General features: G+C 38.2%; 1 protein-coding gene across 4 annotated transcripts in view; it reads right to left on the reverse strand.

Moving 5' to 3' along the window:
- The window catches only part of LOC113540195 (inositol polyphosphate-5-phosphatase A), a 158,388-nt gene that overhangs the window by 103,489 nt on the left and 30,862 nt on the right, over positions 1 to 24,037 (reverse strand). For 3 of the 4 annotated variants that reach the window (XM_026936509.3, XM_053232840.1, XM_026936515.3), the window contains 2 exons: positions 19,803 to 19,844; positions 1,430 to 1,530 (listed from right to left, as the gene is read on the reverse strand). In XM_026936509.3, coding sequence (XP_026792310.1) covers positions 1,430 to 1,530; positions 19,803 to 19,844 — 143 coding nt within the window. The remainder of the gene's footprint in view (positions 1 to 1,429; positions 1,531 to 19,802; positions 19,845 to 24,037) is intronic. The other variant, XM_053232839.1, reaches the window with a different exon arrangement.

Below are 24,037 nucleotides of genomic sequence, written 5' to 3' on the forward strand. Positions count from 1 at the left end.
GACAGGAGAACAGAAAAATTAGCTAACAGTTAATGCACATAACACTACAAACAAATGAACCGCACAGTGGTATAATGTTTGGGTGTTTTTCACTCCTTCATGAGTTTCCCTCAGTTTATATGACCAAGAGAGGGCGCCAGTGAACTCTCAAACAGTGTGTCCTCTTGGATGGGGAATACCTCTGATAAATCTCCATCAAAGCAACAGGACAAATCCAGGACATACAGAAGAGCTATCACTTAATCAGAGGAGGACAGAGGTTTACATCACACTGGAACTTTTCTGGAATACATTCACCTCCTTACATGCAGTTTCTGCTCTAAAGCGACAGTGAAGGCGGCACTAGTGTAGTTTATACACAAATTCGAAATTTGCACACAGGAAATTTAAATGAAGATGCCAGAATTTCAAATAATAGTTAATAAGTGTTGACACGTGACTGGTTCCTGCATCACTAAAGAGAAGGTGCAATAAGGTAGTTCAGAAACAAATAAAAACCCTGGCACTCCTTTAATTATGTAATCTTGTCACTTCCCTTTATTAAACTCCCATATCCATGATACTTGATGGAAACGAACAGTGATTCACATTGGCTTTTGCTGACATTTAGAAATTTGCTAAACATTTAAATGGAAGCAAAGTCTGCCAAATGACGATATGTAAATGGTTTTATGGGCACTAAAGATGTCAGACTGAATTTTACTGGCCAAATACAATTCAAGGTTGAGAGCAAATGCAATGCATTTGAAATGCATTTGCTGAACTTTCGGGCTAAATATCTCCATCATGTGATGTAGAAAAAGAGCTCTCAGTAAACCTTAACACTTTCTTTTCAATTATGTAGAGATTTCCCAATTAAATATTAAATAAATGAAAGCGTATTTCCAATATGTTCTTGTTTCTATGGCTGTATCTCACATATTGGTTTATTGGGCACATACGCAGGTTCTACAACAGTCTATATATGTGTAGGGAATTGACTGGACGGCCTAAAAGTGTTGAAGGTGCTTAAAATAAATCCAATAATCAAATCAATCAATAAGCCTGCATGATTTTTACATGAATCCTGGGTAGCACAGGAAATGTAAATTTAAAGATATATGCAAATGACACAATAAAGAAATAAATAAAAATAAATATAAATGTGAACATGTAAAAATGCAATAATGTTCATTTTCAGTGGTTTACTCAATATAAAAAAATGACAGCCTCATCAATATTCATGTATATATTAAGCATGTTCATTTTGTTCACAGCCCTGGCTTGTCCTGTATGTAGGGCAAAAACAATATTTAGAAACGCCGTCCTACAAAGCCACTTCTTGCGTGTGTTTGAGGACTTGAAGTGAGCTGTCAGTCACAATACACATGCCCTAAATAGAGATTTTCAGAGCAGATCTTCCTTCAGAAGGAGAAAGTAACACACTTACTTGACGAAGCTGTCCACGTGTGCCATGGACTCCTCGTAATTTTTCCCGCCCACTTCTTGACAGTGTAATGCCACAAAGTGTGGTTTGTGTGTGTGCACCGTCTGTAAAAGAGCACACATCGGTGGCAGGTTAGATCAAAACATGACACGATTACATCTGTCTTAACATATCTGATTTCTGTCAGATTTTTATCGCGAGTATCATCGTTGCACATTAAGAGTGACCAATTTGAATTTGTTTGACCGTAGTCGCATTTGCTGACATGCATATTGGACCCAGGTGTGTGTATGCTAAAAAGTGCGGAGCATGCAAATTTCTGACTTCGAGAAGCACATACGCTGAATAAGGCAAGGGAAAAAAGCCATGAAATCTGATCCACATGTCCGCAAATCTTTCTGTCTGATTCAAAACAACATAACATGGCTTTACTACATTTTAAAAGCTGCAACTTGTGTAAAACACAGAATTTGTCGTGACGCTAAATAAATCATAGTGTGTTTTCACACTTGGTCTGTTATAGATCACTTCACATGGGTCTGAATTCATTTGTTGTGTTCACACATGCACACAAAATGCTGAAACATCTTCAGAAGTGGTCCGAGTATGGTTCGTCTGTGGTTCATTTTGTGGTCCACTTGATTTGTGCATTGTGTAAACAAAGTGGTCTCATCCCGCTTTACATTCTGCTTTGTAGATAAAGAAATTGAGGGTTGCTATACATACATAGCTCCAGTTTTCTGTCACCTAACACAAAAACAACTAAAAGGCCTTTCCTTGGGGTCATGCGGTCCAACAAGGTCAGCAGTGTTAGGCTGCACCATGAAAGATACGCTAATAGAGCCACTGTGGCACTGTGCTACAGTGTTTACGTTGTTACACAGCAGTAATAATAGTATTGTGCAAGTGACAGGAACAATATGTACTGTATAGTACTATGAGCATACAGTGTGTGTGTAATATATGTAGTGCATGCATGTATTTTTTCTACTCCACCAGCTCACATCAGTCACTAGCACTATGGCATGAAGCGTGAGCTGATTTTGATGATTCAGCATCAAAAATACGTCTTGCCTTTCACTTCAGTTCTGTCTTGCCTCTTTGTATTTCAGCCAAATCATAACATTTCAGCAAATGATAGCATCATGTAAAGCAATGAATGAATGACGCTACAGTGTTACCTAACTATTATACTGGTTAAAAAAAAAAACAGTAATGGTGTGAACAAGTGGTCTGAGATCTCATCAAATATCCAGAACGACAAAGTGTAGGTTCTTTCAACATATTTCAAAATAATAATACATAATTAACCTTGAAACTCTTAAGTCTGTTTTTAAAAACAGAGCAAATCATTGTCATATGCTCTCAACGACTTACGCAAAGCTGTACAATGATAATGTGACAGGATGCAAACAACAATACTGGCAATATGACAATATTATGATATGACAATACTTGGAGACATATAGGCAATTATCAAAATAGTCGTGTTGCTTTTTTTTTTTTTTAAAAACATGCAAAAATCTGAGATTAATAATACATCTATTTACAAAAAAATGGATTGTACAAACACTGAAAAATACTGAAAATAAGTGAACAAAAACAAAATCAATACTAAATTTGAACATTTTTAAAGATTCAGTACAAATTTAACACCTAATCCATTGCTTCTAACCAAACTTTCTAATAGTCATAAAAATGTTGCATCGTGTGTCGTGACATTATTATTTTTTCCACAGTATCGATATTATATTGTCATATTACCCAGCTCTACTTGGGATGTCATGGACTGGATATTTCGGACTATTCCACTCATCAGGAGGATATTAAAGCCACAAATCAGACAGCACGTCTAACAAGAATAAAGAAAAACACTTTCTTTACAGATCAGCTCTGTGTAAGCGTATATGAGTGAGACATGCAGAGGGTCTGTGTGTGTGTGTGTGTGTGTGTGTGTGTGTGTGTGTGTGTGTGTGTGTGTGTGTGTGCGTCACCCTCACGGGTCTGGGATCGTTTAGACCACAGTGTGTGTTGTTCATTCTCTGGAAGAGAAACAATGCATCAGGAGATCAGCTACAGCATGCGCACGTATGGAAAATATCAACACGGCTAATGTGTTTATGCAACTGTGTGTGTGTGTGTGTGTGTGTGTGTGTGTGTGTGTGTGCGCGTGTGTGTGCGCGTGTGTGTATTTGTACTCCTGAGGCCCCGGGCACTTAGCTCTCTCTCTCTGTAAAATAACCATCACACGCCATCCATCATCACCCACACACACACACACACACACACACACACGTACATACACACACACAAACAAACGGATGAGTACAAAGAAAGATATTAGAGTATAGCATATGGACATTAAAGCATATAGAGAAAGCATATAGCAAATAGAGCTCTACTTAAATGTACAAAACACACACACACACACAAACACACACACACACACACACACAGTACACAGAACATTTCACTAAATTTCAGAGAAGCACAAAGGCAGTGAGATGAGGAGTAAAGAGACAGGGAGAAGAATCAGACGGGAAGGAAAGAGAGAGAGAAAAGAGACAGGGAGGAGAGAGACAGAGGAAAGTAAAACAGAGAGTAGAGACAGAAAAGAAGGAGAGAGACAGGGAAAAGAGGGGTGACGATGAGGGGAAAAGTAAGAAAGAGAAGATAAAGTAAGAGAGACAGGGAGAGGAACAAGAGAGACATGGAGAAGAGAGAAGGAGAAAGACAAGAAAGAGATAAAAAAAAAAGAAGTGAGACAGGAAGAGAGGAGACGGAGCATTTCAGCTATAAACATCAGTGTGTGAGTGAGAGAACACGTCCTGATGTCTGCCCCCACATGGCTGCGCTTTACACTGCTGTTGCGTATGGCTCTAGCAGCTCCTCGTGACTCGTAACAGAAAATCCATAGTGGAGTGAATTACAGCGCTCACACACACTCTCGGGGTCAGGGTGCTGGATGCTGGGCAGGCTGTACGAGCGTCACTCAGGATTTGTGATTCTCAGGGGAGCGTGAAGGCACACGCAGGCTTTTAGGTCGACTCGCACCCGTAGCCTGCATCATTCCCACTAAGAGGCAAATCAAATAAAGGTAATGTAGAGCAATAACACTATGGATTTTCCATCAGACTGCCGTGTGCCACTTAGTGCAATGACCTGCCCTAGACCCACACTGCATTACATCTGCACAGCTTTCAGCTAACACTAGTAAGGTCAACACTATCCGTTCCCCCTCCACTGCGTGGTGCCAAAGAGAGCTGTACGCAACACTGTTTATTAACTCCTGAAGATACTCTGATCACACCCACTTCTGCAAGTCACTCCAAATAAGGGTGTCTGCTAAATGTGAAAAATCATATTTTTCTGCACAAGGTAATTTCATGTAAAACAAGTTGAGCATTCTTGGTCTATGACAGCTGAGGTTGGGAGAAAGGGGAGATAAAAAAAAAACCATGGCATTCCATTATGGGGTAATCTTACTTTTCCCACCATCCTGTACTCAGTCACAGTCAAAGCCAAAAAAAAAAAAAACATTTAGAGGAGGGAAACTGTCACTAGGGATAAAGTCTGACATGGCCAGACTTGGTCTCTAACAAGAAAACACATCTGGAGTGAATTAAGCCCAAACAACGCTATGACCACAAGCTTCTCCTCAAAACCCTGCACCAAATTTCTGTAGTCCATGAATTAATAACCATACAATAATCATGAGCAGGTTGTCTTCAATATTGACTGGCTTAGAAATTTAAAACCAAGTTTGTTGCCCACTGCGTTCCCCCCCCACACGTCAAGCCGAACTTTATCCCTACTGTCTAGATCATGCATTCTCTTTAGAGACCACAGCTGGCCCCATACGACGACTAGGGTTACAAACTAACATCAAAAATGTTTACTTTTAATTTCTGGGGTTTACCCTGTGACATTTTAGTGGCAGGGTGGCGCTTCCTCAGGCTTCACTGATATTTACAGTGTGTGTGTGGCAGTCTAGCAAACTAAATAAACACACTGGTCTGCACTAGAGAGTAGGGCTATGTGATATGACAACATAATATCAATATCATGTCACAATAGGCTTTATTATCAAAGATACTGTGAAATCTTTTTTATTATTTTTTATAATTACTAACTGACGTTATAAAGAGATTACATAAAGAGGTTATCCTGTTATGTGAGAATGGAAGAAACACATACGTACAAATACAAACAAGCTGATAAATGAATGTAAGGGAGGCACGCTGTCCGTTATTATCTTCGCATTCCCACGTAATTGACTGTAAATACACAATTATGCTCTGTGGACTGAAATATAGAATGAGTGATACATCATAAATGCCGTGAGTCATGTTTTGTGTTTGCACTTGGAAAGTACTAGCATAAGTGTGTCTTCAGGTAGATCACGGATGCAGGACAGTATGAATGTTTGCCAAAGAGGAGTGTTTTATTCCTTTGACTGTAAAATGTTTATACTCATTCCCGTGTACTTTATCTTCTACTAATTACTGTTTACACTGGGGACTAGACACATTATGTTAGATGGGCAAACAGTCGAATACACGTTACAGATATTCACACCACAACTTTCCCATCGCATTAGTAACCAAATCTCGAGGGACATCACAAGCAAAACTCACACCTACGGTAAATAACATCACTGCCTAAATTTACTCTGTACATTGTGGCTAAAAGTATATGGACAACTGACCATCACGCCCATGTGTGTCTTCCCCAAACACAAAGTTGTTCCACAAAGTTGGAAGCACACAATTGTATAGGATGTCTTTGTATGCTGTAGCATTAAGATTTCCCATCACTAGAACTAAGAGGCCCAAACCTGTTCCAGCATGACAATGTCACTAAGCACAATGCGAGGTCCATAAAGACATCATTTGCCAAGATTGGTGTAGAAGAACTCGAGTATCCTGCACAGAGCCCTGACCTCAACCCTACTGAACACCTTTGGGATGAACTGGAACGCTGACTGCACCCCAGGCCTCCTCGCCCAACATCAGTACCTGACCTCGCTAATGCTCTTGTGGCTGAATGAGCACAAATCCCCACAGCCACACTCCAAAATCTAGTGGAAAGCCTTCTTAAAAGAGGGGAGGTTATTACAACAGCAAAGGGAGGACTAAATCTGGACTGGCATGTTCAAAAAGCACGTGTGAGAGTAATGGTCAGGAGTCCACATACTTCTGGCCATATAGTGTAACTGCTATCGCATTGCGTCTGGGGTGTAATACTCAAATTTTGCCCAGGTCTCATCAGCATTTCTGTGCACATTTTAAGGGCCATAATGTAAGGCTATTCATTTTTTAACATATTAATATCTACTGTTCAACATTAATAACCCAGGCTGTGAAAGTAGAATAAGATATTTTCTCAGAAAAAGAAAGGCAACTGTATGCACTATGAGGCTTAGGTGATTTTTTTTTAGGATTTTTTAAAAATATATCTCTGCTCTCAAAATAATGAAAATGTATATAAAACGTTAAGAAAGAGTTTCAAAGAGAACTCACACAGGCTCATCTCTGCTAAGAATATACATCTCCGTAGTCTCCAGTCTATTTTCAAAATTCCTCTACACTGGGTGATACGTTTTGGATTCATTCTGAGTCTATTACTGTGTCACACTAAAGGCCAACACCTCACTTGTTTCTGAATCTCTTTTTTTTTTTTTTAACACCCTGGTCTAACTGGCATCAAACTCTTACACCCTGGTCTAACTAGCATCAAACGAATTCTTGATAATGTGTAAATGTTTAGTAGTAGGTACTATGGGCCATTTCAAAATATTTTTTCATCAATAACGGTTCTGAAAGATGTCAACTGCACTACTCACAAAACTGCGGACATTCATTCACTATTCAGTAAGCACTTTATCCAGGTCCGTGTTGCGGTGGATCCCAGAAATACTGGGCGTGAGGCGGGAATACACCTTAAATGAAACGCTAGTCCAACACAGTACCATGCACATACACATTCACACTTATGAGCAGTTTAGGGATATACATACACCAACCTGCATGCTTTTGAAAGGTGGAAGGAAACCTGGAGAACCCAGACGAAACCCACAAAAATACGTGAAGAACATGCACAACTCCACACAGACAGTAACCCAAGCTCAGGAGCAAACCGACGACCCTGGAGCAGTGAGGTGGCAATACTACCTGCTGGCTCAACATGCAAAAAAATTGCAGATACATTGATATTTGTTGTTTGTTTTTCTATTAAGTGTGTTAAAAAGCCTCAAAAAAGCCTCTTACACTGTCTTATTAAAGTTGAAATCCTGAAAAAAATGTGCATGACTTTTTTTTTTTTAATTAATGTTCCTTTTTTGTATCTGTGCATAATGAAAAACATAATAAACAATTACATTAAAAAAATTATGCTCATAGTTGTAAAAAAGAAAAAAGAGGACAAAATACTAAAAGAAAGATTTGATCAGTCATTCCCACATGTTCATTCACTCATGCTGAATAATCAATCTATTCCTAAACTAATGAGTAGTTTAATGCCCACCTCCAGCTCATTGTAACCCAGCCCTGAACTGCAATATTAACAAATTACACCAGCCCAAGGCCATTTGTTCTGGCTCACGTTGTCAAAAAATAGCACAATGACAATGTAACTGCCTAATTTGGCAATATTGGGCATGTTGCTGGTGCAGTGATTGGAGTTTACAGATTCACACACAAAACTACTGCAAAAGAGTTTTTAATCATGATGACAGTTGAGCAAAGAATAAGAGACATTCTTACTCCGGGAAAGCTTTCTGACCAACTGCTGCACACTGGGTTTCAATTATCTTTGCATAAACCACCAAGAAAAATAGAATCTGCAAATGCAAATCACTGTGTGTGCACCAGGATTGACCTCTGCACCGGTGGAATTAGGCAGCACTTTTGCAAAGCCAGTGACCACTTTTTTTTTTTTTTTTGGCCATTTTACTTATTCAAATCAGGTCGCACATCCAACATCAGCTTCCCAACCATGAAATTATGCCAGCCTAGATGCAAATCAGGTTATGCTATACCATTATCAAACTCAAACTCAGCATCACCAGACAGACAGACAGACACACACACACTCACACACCCCAAGTGTATATGCTCTGATTTATACAGATATAACCTAATAAACCAATCTGCAAGACACACAACACACATGAATCCAACATCATCCCTGTAAAACTCCCAGTAATAAAACTGTGATGGATATTTACACACTCTGACACACACACCCACAGTGTAGCAGGGAAGCAGTATCAAAAGCATGCATAAACACTGATTTAATTGGGTAACTTCAATACCAGTTTCTCCATCGTTGTAACTCCCAGTTGTGTATTCACAAGAAATAGCTAAACAGCTAACTCTCAGTTAGGGCTGGGCAACATGACGATATAATATTGAAATTGTGATAAATTATGTTGTAAATATATAAATTATATTGATATGATATCCTTTACTGAGACATCATAGATATTGTGATATCTTTTTTAATCATTTTTAAGAATCGTGATTTGATATTTTTTTGTTATATCTCCCAAACCTACTGTCAATAGTTACAGTATGTGAGATATTCTGCTGAAGAGCCATAATTCCACACTCTGGTAAACAGTACTGGAGCATCAGGGCAAGATCAGCGTGACTGTGTGCTCCCAAGCCGTCAGACTCATAAACAACAGCCCCCTTCACCACTTCCACCTCCGCCTTCCCCTTACACACACTGACACACTGAATACTTGCACGTTACAGGACGTACCTGACTACACCAAAGTTCATCAACACTTAATTTGCACATTGCCCTAAGTTCATAAATATGACCAAGACTACATTTTTTGTTTTTTTTTTATATTATTTTTTTTAACCATCACCTTTATTTTACTCTTAACAATAGTTTTTGTATTTCCTATTTGTATTTTGTTCCAATGTTCCAACATCCTGCACAACACTGCACAAACACTCTATAAACGTCAACTTCCTAGTGTTGTTCTTTTCTCGTATTAACATTTTGTTATTTTTTTTTATAAGTTATCTTTTATTTTCCACTGGAGTATCCGTGACTCATGAGAACTTTAAAGCTAAGAATTGTATTGTACATTGAAGCTTGTGCATATGACAAAGTTCTTAAATATTGAACCTAGACAATTGAACTAAAATATTCAATTATGAATAAATAAAAGAAATAAAAAGTAAAATAAAATAAAAGACAAAGTTTGGCAATTACTGCACTACTGAACATTTCTGTGCTAGTAGAGCAGTGACTTCAGACAGAGAGGACTATTATTCAACATGATCCTGTTATCAATCGATGGTGTAAACCAGGGGATCTCAAACCTTTTGAATCCCATAGACCCCCAATCACATGTTTATTTTACAAAAAAAACTGAAGCCAGAGAGTTATTTTTTAAATTTCTGAACCATGTTTATATTAAAATTGTCATTTGATTCCAGTTGAAATGATTTATGGGCATAATAACTTTGACAATGGCAGCTTGTGATTTCTACCACTGTAACAAAATTAGAAAATCGTGAACGCCCTGGCTCTGCTCCATGGACCCCTAGGGGCCCCGGAACCCATTTTGTGAACCATGGATATAGACCAGTGGCGGTTGGTGGTTTTTAAAATAGAGGAAGAAAACGTGACTGTTATTGAAGCATATAACTATATATCTGTATGTGTGTTTTGTTTTATCTGTTTCATTTGTTGGTCTGGCCTCCTGTTTAATTCTCAGTCTCTTCTCATAAGTCAAAATGCTTTTCCAAAAAATGGTTGACGAAATTAGCAGTCACGCTAAAAATCAACTAAACAGCTAACTATCTTGCTAAATTTAACTGAAGAAGGTAGTGAAAGCTAGCTAGGCCTATAAATAAAAAAAAACAAAACAAAAAACAATGCTTATAATCAAACATAACTTTTTACTTACAATTTATTTACAATGTTTATCAATTACAAAGATAAAATAACACGCTATAGTTCTTGTTTCAGTCACTAGCAGCTGGTTACGAGGTTCTGACCCTTTGAGAAATCTCCCAATCATACGGAGAAGCTGTATTTTTTTGCTAAAATATTGAATTTTTCCAAGAGTAAGGAATAATATAGACACATTTCTGCATTTAATATAGAAATATTTCTTTGCTGCAGTGAAATTTTAGGGGATGCCAGGATTTCCATGTAGTCTTAAAGCAACTGCCTGTGGTCTAGACTGTTTTATGTCACTTGTATGTCCTATTGTGTCTCGCATGGTACCTGGGCAAAAAGGGTAACCAAATTCAGCATGGGTACTAACATACAGTGCGATTCGCTTGGCAGTGGAAATTGCGACAACGTGCAACATCATGAGTAATTTGCTGAGCCGAGCTGCTTCCTCCAGCGGAAAAGCTCTATTTGGTAGCATACTCACACAGCATCTTTCTCTGACCTTACATCAACCACATATCAAACTTCAGCCCCATGCATGAATGGAAAAACCAAGATACTTTATCACAAAGACGATCTTTATAAGCGCACTGTGCTCCTTTATGTAGTGTAATCAGAGGTACAAAAGCACAACTTCATCTCTTATCAACTGCATACATGGACCATAAAGATCCAGTTTTACATGAGATACTGATAAAACACAATCTATTCTCATCTCTTATTACATTTCTTCCTGCACCTAAGGTTCTGTGCCTGAGCTGCATACATGAGCTGAGCTAGCGAGAGAAAGTGTGATTTTATATGTCCAAACATACACTTGCAGCGAGATCATAGTTTAGAGATTTACCAGTCACCCGTGGTGTTCTCATCAACAGAGAGAGAGAGACAGAGAGAGAGAGAGAGAACAGGAGAGAAAGAAAGAGACAGATTGTGAGATTTCCATGACGTCATGCTTGTGAGGCCTGGTATGAGCAGGCCTTCCCAACCTCTCTCTCTCTATCTCTCTCTCTCTCTCTCACACTCACACACACACACACACACACACACACACACACACACACACACACACTCAAGACAAGAATCACTGCACACTTGCATTCCAAAACACCATTTCTCTCACCTCCATCACATCACAGGTTTTTTTTATTATGGACTGAATGAAGCGAATTGAATAGAATTTGTATTACAGCCTACGCTAATGGTGGAAAAAGAGCATTACCACCTCATCACACTCCACTAGATTTTCATAGGCCACATACACAGCGCACACACACCCATACTGTAGTGCTCCAGCAGCACACTCATGTGTAGCACTGATTAATGAAAGACACTCATAACATGCTCGTTGTGACACTTGGAGCACCACAATGTAACAAGAAGTGCAGCCGTTCTTGCTGAAGTTAATAGATAGCAGCAATAAATCTGCTTGACATTAAACTAAATGCATTTACACTAGTTCCTGGGTAAAGTGTAAAGGAGTGAATACTATCCTACCATGAAGATCTGCTGAAATGTATAACTACATATAGGTGATAATCCTCATGCTGTAAACTTTGTAGCATCATTAACATGTAAAATCAATAACATCAATATTGTTAGCTATTATAATGGTAAAGATGCTAGTGTTAGCTATTAGACTGGTAAAGATACTAGTGTTAACTATTAGACTGGTAAAGATGCTAGTGTTAACCATTATAATGGTAAAGATGCTAGTGTTAGCTATTATAATGGTAAAGATGCTAGTGTTAGCTATTAGACTGGTAAAGATACTAGTGTTAACTATTAGACTGGTAAAGATGCTAGTGTTAACCATTATAATGGTAAAGATGCTAGTGTTAGCTATTATAATGGTAAAGATGCTAGTGTTAGCTATTGGACTGATAAAGATGCTAGTATTAGCTATTATAATGGTAAAGATGCTAGTATTAGCTATTATAATGGTAAAGATGCTAGTGTTAGCTATTAGACTGATAAAGATGATAATGTTAGCTATTAGACTGATAAAGATGATAATGTTAGCTATTATAATAGTAAAGACGCTAGCGTTAGCTATTATACTAGTAAAGATGCCAGTGGTAGCTATTAGACTGGTAAAGATGATAGTGTTAGCTATTAGACTAGTAAAGATGCTAGTGTTAGCTATTATAATGGTAAAGATTAGAGTATCAGTTTATATAGCTATTATAATAGTAAAGATGCCATTGTTAGCTATTAGACTGGTAAAGATGCTAGTGTTAGCTATTAGACTGGTAAAGATGATAGTGTTAGCTATTAGACTAGTAAAGATGCTAGTGTTAGCTATTATAATGGTAAAGATTAGAGTATCAGTTTATATAGCTATTATAATAGTAAAGATGCCATTGTTAGCTATTAGACTGGTAAAGATGAACTGTGAGGCCAAGCGTCAGTAAAACAGTGAGCAGTTAGAAAAGCTGAGGCACATCTCTAACAGCAGAGGCTGAGGGGGTCCAGGAGCAGAATTCTGTGTTTATTTTGTCTCAGGGCAATTTTAGTGCAAACACATACACACACACACACACACACACACACATACACACACACATACACACACACAGATGGCGGATGGAGGACACTGAGCTACTTGATCCAAAGTAAACAAAAAGGGTTTCCATATTATCTAAACTAAACTGACCGCACCGCCACATTTGTTGTGATGAATATCACTTCCATAATTACACTCTTCTCAGTCTGCCTCCCCCGCTCATCCTTTCTTTGTTTACACATCTCCATGCGTGCGAATTTAGGAATAGCTGTCATTTAGTTTCCCTTGAGACAAAACACCTCTGAAAATCTGATTTAACCAACATAAACGTGCACATGCACACATACACAGAGAGATAAGAGATAAGGAGAGATAAGGAGCGATGCAGTCTGCCTCTAAACTCAATTCAACAGGAGCTGCAATACTTCCAGGGAAGTGTTTCTCTGTCTCTCTTGTTAGGACCTGATCAATATACAAGTTCCTTAATAACAATAGTCAATATTAAGATCCCATGGACTTACTGCCATCTGTGGAACTCAAATGTCTCCTTTTACAATCATTTACAATCATTTTGTATCTTGTAGACTTTAACTACACGGATTTACTGTTGTAGTCAAATGAATCTCTCACTAGGGACTGGAATCTGGTTGGTGTATGTCACGTAATATGCAAAACAGCTCATAACACTTTACATTCAGCTCCCATGATGTTCACTGTTTTCAAAAGAAGCCGCTAACTGTGGCAGTTAAAGAAGTGGACATTTTAATACAGGGTGTATTTTCACTGGTTTAGAAAGCCTGCTATCTAGTAAACATGGCCAAGAACCACCTTCTTTAACTGGAAAAGGCTATGTGACCAACACTGAAACCAACCAATCACAGACTTTTCCCTGAGCCTGTTGAATGTCTTGTTTACTTCCCACTGAACCGCTTTAAACAAAACCCTTTAAAGACAAAATGCGAACTAATTTTCAACCCTGTGACAGCACTTTCCTCCCAAAAGCTAATTGAATATTCAAAGATTTATTTTCCCATCAGACGCCGATATCAGACACTCCCATGTAGTGGAAGGCAGAGCATCTCAGACTATGACTACATTTACACTGGCTAAAAATCTCATGCTAGTATTACAAGGTCCTTTGTAGCAGAAGAACCTGGTAGATAGAACCTTAACATACTATTATCATAATCTGAAACCTCTTGATGTAGTTCAGCACTGAAATATTGTGATCTGGTCATGAGCACAGCATCTGTCATATTGTCTAGAGCTTTGTTTTGAAAGTCGAAGTGGACAATGAGGCAGACGAAGGGGCTCTGCAGGAGTGAAGTGACTTTTCCTGACCTTTCCTCTGCTTCATAGCTGGATTAACGCGTGTCTGTGGAAAAAGGTGCGAAAGCAGACCCACAGCCTGGCATAAAAAAACAACACGGATCTGCTTTAACAGTCTCTTGTTCCTGCACACCACTAATTCTCTCACTTTTACATGGTATTGTCCTTTCACTGTGGAAAGGCAGCCGTTTTTTAAATGCATCTGTATTCTTAAACAGATTATACCGGGTAATATGGAGACTAACCAAATCTCTGGTCTATAGGCAAATGTGTTCACGGATGTGATGTTGTTTTGAAATCCAATAATGTGTAGGGTGCTCTAATACACCAAACACAGAAAGCAGGATTGCATCACTAGGATTCAAACTTATACTGAAAATCTGCTCATCTGAAAGTTCAATGTTCTTGAGAGTTCTACATTTTATGTATAATAAGCATATAAAAGTATATATGCTTGTAAAAGCATGCTGGCTTATTATCCCTGGCTATCAGAATTGTTTGGTCCTTAAAACTGGTATTGGTGAGTGTTTTTATATTTGGCTATAATGATTCTACCACCTTCACTGTCTCTGTTTTTCACACTCTCTCTCTTTATCACATGCCATCTCTCACTCTCATATGCTGTTTCTCTCTCACATACACCGCCATTACAGGTCTCACATCTCTCATACTTAATATGTACTCAGAAACAAAATTAAAAAAATAAAATAAAAAAAAAGCGATTTGAGCAACTATAGTAATAGTTTCACAGCATTCCTTGGTAATATATGGCAGACCAAAAAAGAAAACTGAATAAAAATCCTATTTTTGGCAGAATGATTAAAAGTCACATGGTATTGTGCCATGTAACAAATTTACTATGGTATAAAAAAACCAAACTTTAATAAAATAAAAGCATTGCAAAACACAGCAGAGGACACGGGGTTACAAAATTACAAAATTATGTCTTATTAAATTCAGCTTCTGCAATGCTGAGCTATTTTGGACTCAATTCAGTTTTTGGAGTGTGAGCTTTTGATATTATTACTTTGCACCCAATTAGTCAAGTTCAACAAGCTGTGGCTATTTTTCATTTGTTAAGCCAGTCGATGTGATCTGCGATGAGCTTAAAGTGCAAAAAACAGTTTACAGAGAGTGGAAACAAATTTCAGTGTGTTTGATATGTAAATAATGTGGTGGCTGAGGTTACCAGCTATAAAAGTGTTGCCTTTCATAATATGCAAATGCACTGTTGCAGAAATCACCTGTGTCATTACTAAGCTTGGCACTTAGCAAGATAAACCACACTCCTGCATTCACAGGCCTCTAACCAGCTCGGCTTACCCATAAACTATACAGCTCCAGTCTGAAACAGGAATATTGTCAAATGCTGCTATTTATTAGATGTACCTAGTTATCTACACTAACATTTTCTTCAGGTAAATCGACTATACAGGTGCACTTTGCAGAGATGCAGTCAATGCCACTGGACTGAGAAATTATCCAGGTGACAGTAGTTCTGATGTCAGGACACTGATGAAGAGCTAGAGGCAGATTAACAAACTGTGCATGGAAAAAGATAAGATGTAGTCGCTAACTGTACCTGCACAAGGTGGACTAACTCTTAGTGAGTGTACATAGTGTGCACAACAATGCTGCGGAGCCTGATACACTCACACTACTGCCATGTTAGTGTCACTGCTATGTATGTATAATGTCTGCTCAGTGGTGGTCTCATATACTGGTCATTCATGGTCTTACATTTAACTGGCAAACTGGCCCCTCTGTGTATAAATGAGAGAATAAGTGGAACAGAGAAATGTGTTCAGGAACAGCTTTTACACTATTACAGCAGATCATTGTGCAGTTCTATGGCTGTGAATCTGCTTTCGCACCTTTTTCACAGACATGGCTCAATCCAGCTGTGAAGCAGCGGAAAGGTCAAGAAAACCTGTTTCACTCTTGTAGAGCACCTGCTGTCTTGTAGCCTAAAATCAAACACCATATTTTAAAGGTGCAGTAGTCAATTTTTTTTTTTAAATTTCTTACCAGTACAAATAAACTGAAGTAAATAGAAGTAGAATATGATAAAAAAATAAAAAAAAAAAAAAAAAAGAATGGATTGTGTCATGGCTTCAGCATCTGGAAAACTGCATGTTTGTGTTTACATGGTCCTCTTGTCAGTCATTTTATAGACACTCCCCAGCTCCCCCTTCACTCCGCCCCATTTCAGTCTGAAATCAGCAAGCGCCCAGCACAGCCAGGTAATTCTCCTATGAGCAAAAAAATCACTCTGTGCTTTAAAAAATATAAGGACAAGAAACACAGTAAAACTAGAATATACAATAGCAGCAAAGTCAAGGGGATGAAGCTAGATGCAAAATTAGCAGCACTGCTCCTGGACAGGTATGAAAAGCCAATCTGTATAAATCTTTGAATTGTCTGTATGGCCAGCTTTACATAAAAATCAAGTAAACCAAAGGTTTGTGGACATCTGACCATCCCAGACCGTGAACAACGCATTCCAGACTCAATCCCCTTTGCTGTTAAAATAACCTCCACTCTTTTGGGAAGCTTTCCACTAGATTTTGGAGCATGGCCATTCAGCCAAAAAAGCATTAGTGAGCATGATTTTTTGCAGTCAGCGACTGCACTTGTGACCATTCTCCTAAATCATTATGAGCCTAATTTTGTGTTTTGTTTAGTGTTACAACTTGGCTTTCAAGCAGCTGAATGTCCTATCTTTTAGCTAGAGATGTAAATAATGCAAATAATGCTAACATGCTAATACTGGAGCTCAGAGCTTATACTGTAAGCGCTTATTACAAAAAAAAAAGGACACCAACTGCACTTGTGAACATTTTCATAGATCAGTATGAGCTGAATTTTGAATGCTTACAGAGTTGTAACTTGGCTTTCAAGCAGCTGAATGTCCGAGTGCATTTGGAAGTGATGTCATGACAGTCCTTGCTACTGCTAACTATTTTCAAACACTAGTTTGAACCATTGTAGGTTCTGGAGGCAGAAATTTATGTACATGGGTGGGACTGAGAGGTGGGGCAGTCTCGAGGAAAAAAAATTATTCAATTCATCTATTAGAGACATAATCTTGCCAATATTTGGCAAATTTTGCCTAACGCACCTTCAAACAATTAAATAAGGCTTAAGGCTGTTAACTAGTCTCTGTCAAATACAAGATTTTTTTAAAACCAGATATCTTTGTTTTCTTTCATATTTACAACAATTACAGTCAGTCCATACGTATTCGGACAGTGACACAATTTTTTGTAATTTTGCCTCTGTACACCACAATGGATTTGAAATGAAGCTGTGATTGAAGTGTACACTTTCAGCTTTAATTTAAGTTTTTTTTTTTTTTTTTTACATTTTTTACATTTTCATAGGCTCAAAAGTAATTGGATAATTGACTGATAAGCAGTTTCATGGTCAGATGAGGCCTGTTTCATCATTACATGACAAACTAAGAAGATAAACAGTCTGGAGCTGATTTCAAGCATTGAAATCGCATTTGATAGCTGTTAATGGGAACAAAGCAGACCAATCAATGAGACAGCAGAAACTTTATGAGTGGCCAAATCAACAATTTGGTACAGTCTTAAAAAGAAGGAATGCATTGGTAAGCTCAGCAACACCAAAAGGCCTGGAAGGCCACGGAAGACAACTAAAGTGGATGAATGTAAAATTCTTTCCGTGTTGAAGAAAAACCCCTTCACAACATCTAGCCACGTCAAGAACACTCTGGAGGAGGTAGGCGTATCATTGTCAAAATCTACAATCAAGAAACGCCTTCATGAACATAAATACAGACGGTTCACCTCAAGGTGCAAACCGCTGGTAACTCTCAAGAAGGGAAAGGCCAGATTAGACTTTGCTTAAAAAAAAAAACTCTTTAAAAAAAAAAAAAAAAAAAAGTCTGATGCAAGATTAACTTGTACCAGAATGATGGGAAGAAAACAGTAGGGAAAAGTTTGTCAAACATGTGGAGGCAGTGTTATGGCATGGGCATGTATGGTTGCCAATGGAACTGGGTCACTGGTGTTATTAAACGTACCACGAAAGCAACCCAAAGGCTTCTTAAGGCAATGAAATTAAATGTTCTTAAATGTCCAATGACCTCAACTCAATTGAACATGCTTTTCACTTACTGGAGACAAAACTGAAGACAGAAAGGCCCACAAACAAGCAGCAACTAACCTGGCAAAGCATCTGAAGGGAGGAAACTCAGCATTTGGTGATGCCCATGGGTTCCAGACTTCAGGCAGTCATTGACTGCAAATGATTTGCATCCAAGTATTAAAAATAATCCTAATATTTATGATTATCTTAGTTTGTCCAATTACTTTGGAGTCTGTGAAAATGGAAGGACTCCGTAAAAAATGGCTAATGGCTAAAAAACGATTAATAAAATATTTTTGTTAAACCCCTTAATTAATGCTGAAAGTCTACACTTCAATCACATCTTGACTGCTTCATTTCAAATCCATTGTGGTGGTGTACAGAGGCAAAAAACTGTCCAAATACTTATGGACCTGACTGTATATTTGGCTCTGTTGGAACCAACACATAAAACAATATTATGCAGGCGCAACCTTTACATGGAATCCTACTACTAGGAAGAATACATGCTAACGGAGCTGCTTCTTCAGAATGGAGGGATTTTAAAGTTGAAAAAAAGTGAGGTGAAGCAGGTTCTTATAACCCAGCCAATCAGGTCACAGTTCAGAGAGCGAGTAAAAACAACCAGAATGGAAGAAGAGTGCCAGTGGGGAAAATTAGATTAACGCAATATTTAAATTAATGCAAAATTAGCAAGTGAAAGAGATATTGCAATGCTGAACACTTTCCCAATCGTAGTCGGCTAAAGTTCATTTATAATAATGGTGTCTTTTTTTTATTATTGTTGTTTTTTGAAACTGGTAGTAGTGTTGATATAATAATAATAATAATAATAATAATAATAATAATAAGGATAACTCAGTGGCAGTATTATTATGGTTGAAATGTGGGAGTCATGTGAGGCCCATTTTTCATGAACCTATACAAGTAGCAGTTTAGAAAAAAAGAACAATTGTACTTTTCTTTTAACAAACAGATTATTTTAATCAGATCGTCCTGTTACACTTATACACAACTCTCTTTTTGCAACCAACTTCCCCCCCAAGCAGGCAATGGAAAAAGCTGTGGTTTTTCAAACGCTTGCTACCAGATCAAAGGCGGTGTGTGTGTGTGCGTGTGTGTGTGGGAGAAAGAGTGAGAGAGAGAACCTGCAAAATGCATATAGTATTCATGCCTGAACAACGAATCTGAAGCAGCTATCTGTGCGATCAGACAGCAGACACATTTACGGCTGCATTCTGACACACAGAAATACTGTTGTGCATGACCCTCAAAAGCCTCACTTTCTTCCACATACTTGAGCGCTTCCTCTCAGGCCCCTACTACAAAGACCACCATGAGGTTAGCACTACAGTGTGTGATGTCATACATGTGAACAGCTCGACTGGGATCAGCTCAGACTACTAGGCTATAAGGTCATGGCCTTGTTCCATTCCTCTGTTTAGTGACCTTCAGGTGCTCGCCTCCTTATAAGGCTTGTAGAAGAGCGACTTGGGCGCTTACCTGATAGAACTCCCGCAGCCATGTCTTCTGAAGGTTTTCGGGCTGGAAGGGGACAGGAAAGAGAAAACAATGAGACACTGAAACTGTAAATGTCAAGCAGAAAGCAGTTACTTACAAGTGCTGTGTCTGATCTGGGATAATGTAAACACACTGCAGGTGGTTTTAAGTCAAGTAGAGACAAGCAGAAACATGCATCACTGTCAAGCCTGTAGATCATGCTTATCCTCAAATTGAGTAACTCTACGTCCAGCATGAACGTAAAGTCCACGTAAATGGATCTTGGTTACGGAGAGACATCTACTGATTACTTCTACCTGCTAGGAGTGTGTGCGCGAGTGTGTAAAACTATACTACACCACATTCACTGGCTGTTGGCCTGGTTCTCTGAAAGCTTACATATTACACTGTACTTCATACTATTCATTTCATATAGTTCTTATATTCCTATATTTATTTATTCAATTTAGAGAATGTATAGCTCCTACGTGCCCGAATCACAAAAAAATTCCAAATGGCTGCCAATAGCAGTCCACACTGCATTTAAAGCTAATGTGTTTTACATTAATGATGATAATCGTTTAAAAAGGCACTGGCTCAAACCTTTCGTGAATGATGCAGTCATTACTCTGAAGAGTAGTGACAAAATACCACTGGAGATCAAGGTTTTTTACAACTCAGCCACAAGAAATAACGCAGTGTCGATGAACTGCGAATGTCTCAGGTCACTTGTTAGCCATGTTTAACAGACTAGTCTGTAAATGTCAATCAAGTCACTTGTTTGAGTTGATATATAGTTAAATGTAAATTAAACTATATACAAGCCTTTAATTTGTTTACAATGTGGCACACACGAAGGCTGGCTATTAGCCAAAATGTATTATTCCTTTTTTTTTATTTTTTATTTTAACTCATATTTTTGTGCAAGCCGTGACATGTCTTAGTCACCACTGAGCTGTTTCAATCTCCTATGACTACAAAATTATAAAACTGTTTGTATTTTAACCCACTCCAAAACAAACCATACACTCTGAGCAGCAGTAGCCTAATGCACCTCCAGCTTAGTGAGTCTTAAAAATAGCATAAAATCTGTTTCTTCGCTCGGTTTAGAACTCTGGTTTGATCCAGAAAACTATTCCCAGGAGCAAAGGAACTGCAATTTGAGTATTAAATATGGGGAAAGAGGGGAAGAGTAACAGAAGGGAAGACAACACAATTCCCAGGGGTGCTTGAACAAGCTTCTCCCTCTCTCTCACATACCCACTTACACACACACACACACACACACACACACACACAAGACTGCACAGCTATATAAGGACATGAAAACTCAAACGTGTTATTAGTCAGGGTCAGAAAGACAGCGTGTGTGAGAGTTAAAATTGGGTACACTAAATATGGACAGTAAGGCAGCAGATACAAATGGCACTTGTGTGCTACCTGTATGTCTGTGCAACTGGTTTGTGTTTGTGTGTCAGGGCTAAAAGATACTAGATGCATATCTGTCTGTTCTCAAAAAAACCTCCTGAGACAAAATGGATAATGCTATTTAGCTGATTATTTTTGAACTCTCTCCAGCCCTGTGAATGTGTGTTTCAGAATTAGAGAGAACAAGCCGAACCCTTGTCCAAAGTTTTCCCAAACACTGGACTAACAACCGGCCGCCCACTCACACAAAACTACCCAAAGCTACAGGAACTTTCACTTCTTTCCAAGATGTGGGTCACAAACTGGATCTTGTCTTTACTTACTAGCCCACAGGGTTTTCAAATAAAATATACACACGTTGCACAATACACTCAGATGAGTGCGAGCCGTCCAATCAGACTGAACAGGAAAATCATTGTGGTTTGCCAAGATGCTTTTTCAGTATGACAGAAAATGTTAGCCTTTTGTTCACTAACTCATCACTCATAACTCATGCCTCAACATGCTTTAATATCAGGAATTACGCAGTATGCAACACGCAGATAGTAAGATTCTATCCTCTGTATTTTATGTTTAATGATTTAAGGCATGTGATATCCTCACTTCTTCCCAAAAAAATCCATCTTTAGAAGCACACACTCAGAAAAATGACAAAGTACAGACATCCCAAAACAAGCAGTCTGTCAGACGGCACTTACGAACATCTTAAGAGTCAATTCCAAGAACTCCCCAGACTGCCACTTTAGCATCTACACTGCGCAAATGATAATGTGTAAAGTAAACTCTTTTAACAACCTTCACAACAAACTTCACGGCAAATGCTAAACTGAAAGATAGTTTATAAAAGTGCACACAAAAGCTTTGCACATTAGTTCATAAGATCACTTGCTTTATGCTCACAACAATTAGAAATCGAAGCCTGGATGGCTTCTGCCTGCATTCAGAGCTTTGCCTCTTTAAAATCTGCACTATTGCTTCCAACAATAAAAGTTCTAAACTGAAATGAAAACCATGTTTTTATCTTTATTGGGGCTGCACAGCAATTCATTTCCCTTTATACCTCCTCTTCATTTACTGCGCCCAGTGACCCTAGACACTGTATTACATGACCTCATGTGTGGCACGTGTACAGAAGAAAAGGGGGAGATACATTAGAAAAATGACAGTGAACTTTGAAATGGACCCAAACGTCCATGTGTACTGAATAGCAACAAATTAGTCCTAAACTAATGTTTAAAATTATGTACTGAATATTAAACTCCCTAAACAATGTCTGTATGTAGAAAATAAATGAAAGGGAAGAGTGTGTCATTGATGCACACACCGTCTCACTCAAACTCACCAGTCACACATTATGCAAAGAGCATGTTACTCAAAAGACAAAATTTTCACAACAGGTGGCTTACGAGATACAATAGGCAGAAGAACAGAAACACTGGCATGATTAATTATTTAAGCAGCCGTTAATACTGTGCTGACATACTTAATATATAAAAAATATTTCTTTTCAAAAGGGTGCTTTTATTTGTCTGTAGCAAGTGCTTCCCATGGAAAAGATAAGTTCCAGTTTAACCAGCGGCTTCACAGTTACACATTTATAAAATAGACCTGTTAAGGGGAAAAAAAAAAAAAAAAAAAAAAAAAAAAAAAAAAAAAAAAAAAAAAAAAGAAACCACTAACCACTGCATACCGAGAACACCCCACAAGACCTGCCGTTTTGGAGATGCTCTGACCCAGTCGTCTAGCCATGACAATCCGGCCCTTGTCAAAGTCGCTCAGATCTTTACACTTGCATATTTTTCCGCACTTCTGAGACATCATCTTCGAGAACTGACTGTTCACTTGCTGCCTAATATATCCCACTCCTTCACAGATGCCATTGTAAAGAGATAATCAATGTTATTCACTTCACCTGTCAGTGGTTTTCAAGTTATGGCTGATCGGTGTATACACACACACACACACACACACGTCACAATATTATGATTGCAGTCTTGTGTAAAGAAATTCAGGATATGCGATGATCATATCAGAGTATATGTGACAAACATGAAAAGCAGGAAAAGAACTCTCATGTGCCCTGTTAATTAGTACTTAGTAGCTGTCCAGATACTTGTGTTTTATCATAGTGATAAATCATACAGACATTTAATTACAGATGCCACTCTCACTGTGAATAAAGCTAAACTGATATTTTTAGATGCATTTGTATTAGTTCTCAATTATTTTAACAGATTTTCCCTTCAGAAAGTGATAATACATGTCCCTGGCATCCCCAGCATAAGCCTATGAAACTTCCACTACCTCAGTCTGCTCTGCTACAGTTCAGTAAAAATACATACACACACACACACACACATATATATTATATTTTATATACATATATATATATATATATATATATATATATATATATATATAAAATATGAGAGTGAGAGAGAGCGCGCGCGCGAGAGAGTTACTTCCAAAATTAGTCAAGAGTGATTAGTAAGAACTGATCCTATTTCAATCGTGCAGCCCTAATCATTACTGAAATCTTTAACCACTTGCTCAGCATGTAGGTTAAAAAAAAATTAGATAACAGGAAAAAAAGCCCAGAAACATCATCCTACAGTCTACTCACTTACATCCTCATCAAGAACTCAAAATTTTCTGAAATTGCATATCTGCATACCCTTGTCTCCTGATAAACTGGTATAATAACTAGCAATATTTTTAAATAGTTTGCCTTTTCGCATAGGTCTTTACGAGGCCCTTACATTTTGTCATACAATAACCGTCCCTGTCTGCGTCTAATATACCACACATTT

The sequence above is a fragment of the Pangasianodon hypophthalmus genome, chromosome 3 (genome assembly GCF_027358585.1).
Source record: "Pangasianodon hypophthalmus isolate fPanHyp1 chromosome 3, fPanHyp1.pri, whole genome shotgun sequence".
Lineage (NCBI taxonomy): Eukaryota > Metazoa > Chordata > Actinopteri > Siluriformes > Pangasiidae > Pangasianodon > Pangasianodon hypophthalmus.